The 11911-nt window shown below is 36.5% G+C and overlaps 1 protein-coding gene across 1 annotated transcript in view; it reads left to right on the forward strand.

The window, feature by feature from the left end:
• The window catches only part of Smp_142110 (hypothetical protein), a gene marked incomplete at both ends in the record, with an annotated part of 30554 nt that overhangs the window by 11254 nt on the left and 7389 nt on the right, over positions 1-11911 (forward strand). Inside the window, 3 exons of the mRNA XM_018791700.1 lie at positions 2778-2848; positions 5570-5896; positions 6919-7004. Of these exons, the coding sequence (XP_018645119.1) occupies positions 2778-2848; positions 5570-5896; positions 6919-7004 (484 nt within the window). The remainder of the gene's footprint in view (positions 1-2777; positions 2849-5569; positions 5897-6918; positions 7005-11911) is intronic.

Below are 11911 nucleotides of genomic sequence, written 5' to 3' on the forward strand. Positions count from 1 at the left end.
ATTTCAAATTATAAGTATTTAACTACTTACTACTAATGTGCAGTAGTTCAAGTGATATTCACTTGAATATCATCCAAATCAGTAGTGTTTGTTTATATTGATTCTTTATGAGTTAATTTACTATTAAGTATATGTAACATGTAAGTTCACAATGTCATAGTCAATCGATTTAATCAGTAATGTATTATATGGTAAGAAAAAAGAAGCACAGTTTGAAATGCCGTGTTTTCATACTGTTGCTATGGTTACAAATAACTCTATCCATCGGTCTTGTTTTCTTTCTATTTGAATCATAAGATTTGTGTCTATTTAGATAGTAATTGTATGCATTCATTGTAGCTACTTTATCATAGTAGTATATGGCATAGAACATTTCGTAACAGTCCACCTTGAGATTAGTAAACGACTGTTTGCTTCCTCAGTATTTAAAGATTATTGAATTATTATCATGTCAGTTCATTGAATGCGATCTTCAAGAGATCTTCATATTAGTTAGCACTCATCATTAAGGTGTTTACCAACGATCTTAAGAGTATGGATACTCCTTCCAAAAATACTCAAAATCAGTACCATTCGGTGGTATTGAAAGATAAATGTAACAACTGAGCTCTTCATCATTAGAATCTGATCAGCACTAAGAATTAGCCAACATCAGTCATACTACTTATGAATCATTTTCGATGGAAATCTAACTAATTTTAGTCACCATGATTCATTAATGTAATTTGTTTAGCTTTTAGGTTGAATAATAAATTTTTCCAGCCTGACAACAATGCCGAGTTTAGGTGTGCAGTTTTAGGCGAAGAAAGAAAATCAGTTGATAGGACTGTAAATCTTCATCGACTGAAGTTTCTGAGACATGTATTACACATGCCCAGCCACTTCAAACATCGATGCTCAGTCTCAAATGGAGTAGGAGTAGTTTGGATGAAAACTAAGGGCACCCAAACATTAGTCCGTCGAATTATTAACTGAGCCATGGTCGATTCAGACTACCTGGTTACAGTCTATACCATAGCTATGATCAATCAGTGGTTGTACATTTCGGGTTAAAATTGAATGGTTTTATTCACTGATTATCTGGCGAAACTATAATTTACGGACGAGCCAAGCAGAAGCGTTTGAGGGATTTCAAGGTCACGGCGCCAATTTCAGTACCTGATGTTCATGTGCGATCGGTTCACAGAGGACTTTAGAGTAGACTTGACAATTAAGCGGCTACAATAAATGGGACTACTAAGAAGTTCTTTTATTTGCAATTGTGATAATTAAATGACTTGAAGATCTTGTGCAGACTACCGTGATATTGTCCTTCGTTGTAACATATGTTGGAGGAAGACGTTTGCTAGAATAGGAAGCTTTTTGGCTCGATCCAGATTGAGACTAAGGCATATTATAATAATTGCCACGAACTGTATAATAAAAGCACCACTAACATTCACTAAAATAATCGCAGATGTTACTGAAACTTCAGCTGTTCAGTGTTATGAGTGTTGTAGGGATATATCCATAATAAAAATGATTAACTTACACAACCGGAGTACACACAAACAATATTGAAACTATGTAGTCGAGGCTGACAGGGTTTATGTGACCTTATCTTGGCTCCAGAGACCGACTATTATGGAGCCATATGGATGAGTTCCTCTACCTTATGCATTACGATTTTAGAACCTTTGAACCTCTTTCTAACCTTGACAAAATCTTGGACCATATAAAAGAAGTGTATCCACTTTCATTCTTTGGTTTTGTATAACATATTTTTGCTCTATACCGTCTGTTTACTGATTGGCTAATGTTTCTCAAGGCCCTTTGAGATTCGTCCAAAGGTCGTCCATGAATTATAGTCTCGCCAATTATCTTCTCCAATATCTTGACTTCCAGTGTTTCTTAATACGTACCTTCTTTTTATTTCTTTTTAAACCATATAATCAATCTCTAGTCTTTCTTCTTATCACTTATAGTACTATTGTTTCAACTTATTTGTTACTTATTTTGTTAATTCCATCTCATTGTGTTAATACGGTATAAAAACTTGGTTCAATGCATATCTATACCAGAATCTAGGTTCACTAATGACTGATAGTTTTATTTATTATTATTTATTTAAACACATAAATATTGGTACAAGGAAGCACCAGATATATATGCACCACAGAAATCTCACTTGATTTGTGTGAGGGCTATGATACTGCCCAGATGCCCTAACCGAAGCAAGTGTTTTTCTTAGGCGGTCACACCCAGAGCCTTTGACCTAAAGGTCTGATCCACAAGGCAGTGGAGCATCGTGAAGAGATGTAGTCCCTTGGTAGCTGGTGACCAACGATTGATTCATACGCCATTTGTTTCCTCAGGATACTGGAGCCCATGTGTACCATTGGTTTGGAACGAAGGTTTTCCAACTCCCCTAGGTGGACTTTCCGTGTCCACCAACCGGGTTAAAGCGCCGGACATTTGCTTTTCGTCCTCTCAATTTCGTAAACAACAGTAATGCCACGAGAAGGCAGTGAGTAGGACTTCCCTGTCAGAGGCTATATACGCGTGGCCATGTGAGAGCATTTGGAGAGGTAGAGCGGACTCTTCTCATTCTCGGCCGTACCAGAGCATTTGGGGGCATGACTGGTGGTTAAACGTTTTTTGATGTGTGCCTGTTATAATCTTTCCAATCTATATCTCACATACATGAATATATTTACAGGTCACTTTAATTCTTTTATACATATATCACATAGACAAAGGTTTATTTTGTCAACATTGTTTTTTTTTTGTTCATATAGGAAACCTTGTCTAATTTGATGGCATGGTTACTTAATTTTATTTTGTTATATATGGTGACCGGTAATCAGTTGTAAGTGATCTTATAAAATTTTTCTCCTGTTATCTGTTTATTCCACATTGATATGGGTGGGTGTTGAAGTTTCTAAATTCCATAAATTTCCAATCCAACAAACTAATTAGTTTTTTTATGATGAGTGATTGTGAAGTTTGTTGAATTCTGTAGTTTTACATCACAGATTTACTTTGATTGGACAACTATTAGAAATGAAGAATCGTTCGACAGCTATCTCATTCTAGTGTGGAACTCCACAGGAGTGCATGGCGTTAATAGTTGACTCTAGAACTTTCTCGGGTCTTGCGTCATTTCCCTAACTTTATTAAATTCGTAATACTTCACGATTAACACTTGTTACTACTGATGATATTTGTCGACATGACTAAACTTCACTGGCTACAGCTCCTCGCCAGAACCTAGATTACTCCATGATGTAGTATTACGAAACTAGTCATCCATTTAATTTAAATCATGACAATTTAATAGTAATAGAATCAGACGTTAATGAGATCGAGTTTTTCATCACAAGTCAACATTATCTTAAAAACTAGGTAGTTATGACGATGTGTAGTTGATGAATGTTAGGTGCGGTTGGCCACCTAACATGGACATATAAACATCTAGCTTGTGAATATTTAATGTGTAATTTCCTTCCTATTATTGATTTCTGTTCTGAACTCAATGAATGTAGACTGCTTTTTTCCTAATTTTTGGTGAATAATTATGTATCTACCGCATATCGTGATTCAAGTCTGTGTGTGGAGTATCTATTGAATATCTAGTCTATGGTAGTAAAATCTCAATTACTTCAGTCTTGAGTGCTGTTAGAGGTATGAGGGCAGTTATCACTTCCCGGTTGCCCACACCATGGAAGAGTTCTTCTAGAGGTACCTGAAAAGGAAATTGGGTTAGAAGTGGTCTTAATGACCTGAGAGCGTGACCGCAGTGCCCAAGGGACAACTGCTTGAGGTCGGTCACACACGACCTTTTTGCGGGTAATTTTTGTGTTAGCTCCGTGCTTGTTGGGATCTTACCGCCGGAGACGAATATCCGTGGGATAAGGCGAGGTGTGCATTTTTAGAGTCAACCTTTTCTAACCCTACCCCTCCTTATGGGAAGGCAGCATCGCTGTTATGCTCGTTGTCTGGAGGAAACACCTTACTGCCGTCACACCTCTGTACAGTCAGCAATACGACTTCGCCTTCGGACCTTGGGATTGCTGCTTTTAGTCTTACCGCTCTTCAACCGACCTGACTGGCATGGTAGGACGTTGAGGAACGGTTGTTCCAGCCAGCATAGCTCGATTGGTTCATCACGATAGTCAAGCCCGACCACCACGTCAAGGTAGCAGCAACTGTCAGGTCTATGGTAGTAAAATCTCAATTACTTATTGTATAATAGTAGTATATCGTGTTAAACAGAAAATATTTTTATTTTACTATTTTGTCAACTGAATAACTGCTACATTCTACTGTAATAGTTTAATAGTTCACAGCTTTGACATACGACAGACTAAAACAATTCAAGTTTCTTAACGAATAGAGTATCACATTGTGAAATTCCAACGGTCCATAATCTTCCATCTAAACTGACTAACAATACAACACTACTTTTATCTACTAGTGAATTGTATAGTCTCTTATTATATTAGTTGCGTGATGAAATGTACATCAGAATCGAAAATATATTCTGAAATCCAATAATATGTAACATCTCACTCAATTGTTGAGTTAGAATTTGTTATATCTTGAACTTAGATTCTTAATATGTCGCGTATAACTTGAGCACTCGAATGCTATGACCTTTCCAAGTCGCAAAATGAGAAGACAGAAGACAAGTGGGAGGAATTTTATTCCAAACAGTGTCAATTATGAGCAAAGATGGATAGTGGCCAGCAGTGGAATCCAGGACGCTCGCTTCGTCCTATTCCTGACTCGTCAGCTGGATGTACCTGCATCTCAGAGTTGATGTTCACTCTGGTACTCAAACCTAGTACCGTTCGCTTCAAACGCCATCACGTTATCCACTCAGCTACTGAGTCCTTATAGCCACTTGCTTGTGAAATAGGGTGAAGTTTAAAATCACTTAATATTGTTTGTTTGAATCCTCCCATCGATGTTTAGGATTCCACTGCTAGCCACTATCTATCTCTGTTTATAATACTTGTGAATTAAGGTAATATCGAGTCAATACGCACAGTATGCATATATGCCAATTAGAGACTGACCAGTTGCAGTCCTAACACATCAATGGGAAGATTCAAACAAACAATGCTAAGTGAAGTGTCAATTATGGTACAAAACTGTCAGGTATTTGTAGTTATTAGTAAAAACAAAATCATCATTATAGTTATCTAATCCGCACACAAAGGGTTATTAGCATTTGTCTAATAGGTAAGCTGCACGTAGTGATTCTGGAATATCTTCCAAAAGCTGATTGGATGGAATATGTTCAGCTCCTTCTGAGCTTCCTCAAGTTCACCTGTGGACCGTCCTCACAAAATGCATGGAAGGATTTAATAGATACTTAAAAGAAAGAAAGAAAAAAGATAGCATTACACAATTATGTTAAACGTTATTGTGAATAATTCTGTTCCTAGGAAAGTCTAAACTTCCAAAGTTACATGAATGTTTTGAAATTGTAAGTCACCTAGACCATCAATCCTCTTCAAATGAAGCTCCGTTTTCATTGATTTCACAATTATTTTCTCTATATTTTCATTCTTTTATATTTCAGTCTAATTTGGTTCTGTTTTATATGTTGCACTTCAATACATTTATATTCAAATTATCGCGCTGTAAAATGTTTAAAATTACGTACATTCAATCGTACACGTTTTCATTTAGCTATACAACAATGGTTTAAACAACAATTTAATGATATTCAATATTCAATGTTAGTGTCAAATAATATTGATAATATAAACAAAATACCTAAATATCTTTTAATGAATCAACCATTTCCACATGTTATATGGGTTAATGAATCTGAACCTATTATACATAAAACTGATCAACCTATAATTATAATGGGTTGTTCATTGTATAAATTACCTATTGAAGGGTAAGTCCTCTTTGTAGTTGGTTATTTTCTCTGCTATAAAGTCCTAATTAGTGAAAAGTAGTCAGTAGAACACTCTAAATGTAAGTTTTGTACCTACTGTAAAATATTAGGAAATAGCGTTTACGTAATCTAATTTCATCACTGAAAAGTAGCACTTTTTTTCGGTGAAATTATTTGCCTACTAATAGTAGTATGTAAATAAATTCATAAAAAGTTTATGTCATTGTTATAATGTGTCAACACTGTGTTTTCGCTCTAAATAATCTATTTAGTACCTTTAATTGTGTTTTCGTCCAGCGCAAAATTTCTTAAAAGTTTGTTAGGTGTAATATAGTACTCATTTGTTTTTGAGTTCTCCAAACGCCCTGGTACGGCTGAGAGTGGGGAGAGTCCGCCCTCCCTCTCGAAATGCTCTCACATGACCACACGTATATAGCCTCTGACAGGGAAGTCCTACTCACTGCCTTCTCGTGGCATTACTGTTGTTTACGAAATCGAGAGGACGAAAAGCGAATGTTTGACGCTTTAACCCGGTTAGTGGACACGGAAAGTCCACCTAGGGGAGTTGGAAAACCTTCATTCTAAACCAATGGTGCACATGCGCTGGCTCCAGTATCTTGAGGGAACAAATGGCGTATGAATCAATCGTTGGTCACCAGCTACCATGGGACTACATCTCCTTACGATGCTTCACTGCATTGTGGATCAGACCTTTAGGTCAAAGGCTCCGGGTGTGGCCCCCTGAGAAAAGCACCTGCTTCAGTTTGGACACCTGGGCAGTATCACAGCCCTCACACAAATCAAATGAGATTTTTGTGGCGCATATATATCTGGTGCTTCCTTGTACCAATATTTATGTGTTTAAATACATAATATATATAAATATGAGTACTCCATGCTGAATCGTAGCATTGTTCATTTCTGCATAACTATAAGCACTTTTTTGTGTAGATGATACATTTCAAATGTGATATACATATCTGTTGTTTGTTTTCTATTGCTCTACATATGTGTGTCTATAGACAGAAATTGCTACCTAATTTGATGCAATTATGTGAAAAATACAATTACATTTTGTACTGTCCGAATTGGGAAGCTGTTCAACAAGGTTTGTGATTGTTTTTCTTATCAACTTTCATGGTTAGAACATGAGATGAAATGTGTCATTGATAAACTGTTATTTTGATTCTTTTAGTGGAGTTATGTTCTCTGAATCGGATAGCTTAATCATGAGGTTCTGGTTTTTTCTCTAGACAACATCATATTTCAAAAAGAAGTAATCTATACAATCGACTAATAACTTGTTCTGTTCGCCTGAAATTTGATAACTATTGTAGACCATCAACGTTGATGATCTATGTGGAATGATTGGAGGCCTACTCGAGTAAAACGGGAACGGTGTAACGAACAAGCTCACTTCGAAGTCACACCTCGCGACCAGCACCTTACGTCGGTTGCCCCATCGATGTATCAAGGGACCATGGATGCTCTGAATACTGTACAACACAAAGGACGTTATTGCAATAGTATATTAGTTAAATTAGATACAAGCGAAAGTAGAACTATTGCCGCATGGACCAGTCCATGGCGTATGGTTAACCGATGCGCGTTGATTTTCCTTGACCTTGACGGGGATCAATGATCTGTTCGATATTCAGTGACCCAACTGCCGGATGATTTGGCTAGGGTTCAGTGACATTTCACTAGCCCTACACTATCCATAATTTTGTAGCAGTTGTTTGGATATTTATTTCGATTGTCTTATCCTATGGCTTGACCTCTGACCTTGCAGTCGTTCATCTTTTTTGTCATTGATTTGTTGATTGTCTCGATTCTGATATACACAACCGAGGTGCTCGATTTCCATCCTATACTACAGATAACAACTGCTTCACTCTCAACATTTCTGAACTTTATCAGTCCTTATATACATTTTTAATTAACTCAAAACCACAATTTTAAAGAAAATGGTTGGATGACTTTTTCCGATTGGTTTAGCATTGAAATCAATTAACTAATTAGATTTTTTAGACTACATAAAAACATGATGTGAAATTTTAAGTTTGAAGCTCTCATCTCATCGAGCAATGGTCTAAAATGTTGTCATCAAATTTAACCCATTTGCTGACAGATTTACTTCAAAATGTATCGATTGTTGTTTAATTTCCATTAAGGGATTCAGTTACAAAGATGTGTTTATGATTTACTTATCATTCTTCATAAAATTTGTTCGGTGTGTCATATTAGTATTTGTCAAGGTGATAGTAGTGTCAATAAGATAAACGAATCTTTTCATATGTTGAGATCAGGAGTCAATTGAAACTAGACTACCATGGAAAACCTGGAAGCACTGGACGACCGTTTCGTCCTATTGTGGGACTCCTCAACAGTGTGCATTGACGATCCCGCCTCGCGAGATTCGAACCCAGGACCTGTCAGTCTCGCGTGCAAGCGCCTAACCAACAGACGACTGAGCTGGCATTCGACGGTGTTAATGTCTAACTCATGATCTCAACTCTATAAAATTACTAAAATCTCCACAAAAACCCCCTTTTCATATGTGTTTTGATTTTAAGCAGTAACTATATTATCACTGGTTGATATAGAATATATGGAATGTGACTAGCAGTGGGATTTAGGACGTGCGTATTGTTTTATTTGAGACTCGTCAGCAGTATGCACCTGGACCCAACATCAACTCTGGGATCCAGGCACATCCAGATGACAAGTCGTAAATTGTTATTATCATTATTGATATATCAAAGCAATTAACACAGCATGCCCATATGCGAAGAATAATAAAATTTCAGCCAGAAATATAAATAACGGGATAATCCAAACTATTTCAAACTGAATTATTTGTTGTCACTTGTTATTTGTTTGACTTGATCTGTGTTGTTACACATTTTTAATGCTCATCATTAGCTATTAGACTTAGTTCATTTATGAAAATGAGCGTGATATGATGACTGGCTGGCTGACTTGAGTTCGAAACTTTTAAAAATGTCTTGATATTTTAAGTTTTTCTACCATCTATTGAAATCAGTCGGTCAGTCAGTCACAACGTAGAACTTCGTACGTACGTACATCAGTTCGAGTCGCCATACCACATTAGCACAGAGAGGAATGTCGTGACATTTTATCACAATTGTGGATATTAAAGTATCGTATGTTTCGAGAGATTCGATATATTGGTGAAAAAAGAAATATTACTCAGTAAATTGTACTATAGACTGGATCACTTGATAACATATACTCATGATACATTTCGGTTCTCTGGATGGAATTATCAGGAATACAATTAAAGACTCGTATGACTACGGTTTATCGTAACGAAGTAAAGAAACTGATCTATGTTAATTCATTTGTCATTAATCCTGTTATGTAGTTTAACCTCGTTCAATCAGCTTGTTGTAATCTCCGATGTTCCAATTGTCATATAGTTCAAAGTTAGTTATCCCAATCGGTCGGTATGTGTTTCTGTCTCACAGTACATCTTATGTCTTTTTGATATAGTTTTTGTTTATGACTACTCTAGTTAGTTGTTTCTTCTGAACTTGGAATTTCTCAATACTGCTTACCAACCATCCCATATACGAAGCATCAACTTACCATTAAGATTGATTTATTGTAGCTCAGATTGAAAGAAATTAAAATTGTGGACCATAAGATTTTGACTTAGTGGTTTAAATGATGTCATGATCATCTCTAAACGTGAAATCTCTGTAATTTATACTTAAAACTAAGTCAGTCAGTTTTTATTTTCCCGTAGTTGACATGAAGGACGTAAATTGATTAGGTTCTGTTGACGTATATGCATTATAAGCTAATTACCCTGATATTACCATCTATTCAACGCTGTGATAGAAGTAAGTCCAGCTGTAGAGTTAGAAATAAGATAAAACTCCACTGCTAAATACAATTCAAGTCAATTAGTTTCCCTATAATAATAAGAGCGAATCTAGTTAGTATACATTAAAAAAATAATTAGTAATCAATGTTATCCTGTCTTAATCTTTTTTTAATGCTTCTGACTTGATTTTATTGATCAAGTTTCAATGTTGTGGCAATTAGTCTAAATAATTCGACATGACATATGTACTTTGACATATCTTAATTGTAATAGTTGAGATCATGAGTCAATTGAAGCTAGACCACCACGGAAAACCTGGAAGCATTGGACATCCGTTTCGTCCTATTGTGGGACTCCTCAGCAGAGCGCACCCAGTGGAGTTCAACCGGGTCTGTTGTGAGACAGTAAATCAATGAAGGCAATGGTGGATGTGTCGCTCAATTTCGTGGATCGATTGAAGTTAAACATTAACACCGTTGGATGCTGGCTCAGTGGTCTAGATTTTAAGCGCTCGCGCGCGAGACTGATTGGTTCGAATCTCGCGAGGTAGGATCGTGGATGCACACTGCTAAGGAGTCTCACACTAGAACGAAACAGGAATCTAGGCTGCTCGTACGGGTTTCCTGTTTCATTGGTCCGATCGATAATTCACTGCACTCTAATAAGCGGGCACAAGATACAACAATTGGCGTTCACAGATTATAACAATAAGGAAAGGCTATATGTACTTAAGCTAAGTTAAGATGACCATTGACTTATTGGGTCTGTAGTTGATCAGAGTAAGAGAAGAGGCTTTGGCAGAAAATTACTAATTCGATAAACTACTGGAAATTAATTATTTACTCTTAGACTATGACCAGTTTAAGTGAGCGAAAATTGTGCGATTTACTGTCTTAACCATATCTTTATTTAACCAGGCTGTAAGGTGTTCATGAGCACAAAAACGTGAATCTCTTGGACGTCGGTCAGTATAAGTCGCTCCATAGTAGTTGGACTGATAAATACAAAATAACGTGGCGTCTCTAGGTAGTTCATTTTTTTAACCTTGATGTCATCATTGGTTGCGTTAGAAATACTAGTCGTAGTTTTCCGGGATTGAATGTTCTCTAGATTGTTCTATGTACACTATGGATCAGTAGTTTATTGGCTGTCTTGCCTCTAAATTGTTGGCTCATGAACAGGGATTTCTTATTCATTGTTTGTACTTCTCTCATTCTAACTATTGTGGTCATAAATTTGCTTATAAGCTTTCTGTTATACCTGTTTTCCTTAAGAGTATCACTCAAACTCTTTGACTTCTCTTCAATTGTTTCAGCAGAGCAAATAACTATAACTACTCTATAACTAGGTGTTTTCATTAAGTTTTTTCACACATATGTACAACGTTAAGGAAATTTGTCTACTTCCCTATCGAAGTACTTTGTTTATTTTTAGGCAACTCAATAATCCCATTGACAATGTATATCGTTTTATTTTCTGAATCGAAACCTTTGGATCAGCTCAAAGCTATGCTGCATGTAGAATTGATAGCATTCATAGTAAAGGTTAGTTTTGGTCTAATATTTGTGGTTGTATAGTTTACACTACAGGTTTGTTCTTACTAGACAACCAATGAAAACCAAGGATCACTGGATAGCTGTTTTGTTGTAGTATGGAACTCCTCACCGCCAATGAGCATCCACGGCCCTACCAGTAGTCGAACCCAGGATTTTCAGATCTAGGGGGAATATGCCTAACCTTCAGATCATTAAGTCAGCATCCGATAATTTACATTGCTTATTTCAGTCAATTCTTAATATTACTCAATCATTACTTCATTCTATTTATAGGTAACTGTTTCACTTCCGAAATGGTTGAAATACATAGGTAATGGCTTATTACTAGAACTCTATATGGTACTCTAATGATTTGTTCTCGTTACCATCAGATGAACATGATAAATTTAACGTAAAAGCATAGAATACCTCTTAACTTACTAAGAAAGAGTGCTATTGAGATGGTGGAGAAAATGTGTAGCTCAGATGGGTGATTTGGATGTAGGTTTGTTCTCTGAGCTGGATGGTTTGGTCGTGGAGCTTTTATCATCCTTCTGAACGACATCATCAGCTCAAACTTCGGGTAGAAGTGAAGTGTTTGAATTTCTCCACATGTGATTCACAGCT

This window comes from Schistosoma mansoni (assembly GCF_000237925.1).
Source record: "Schistosoma mansoni, WGS project CABG00000000 data, chromosome 1 unplaced supercontig 0094, strain Puerto Rico, whole genome shotgun sequence".
Classification (NCBI taxonomy): domain Eukaryota; kingdom Metazoa; phylum Platyhelminthes; class Trematoda; order Strigeidida; family Schistosomatidae; genus Schistosoma; species Schistosoma mansoni.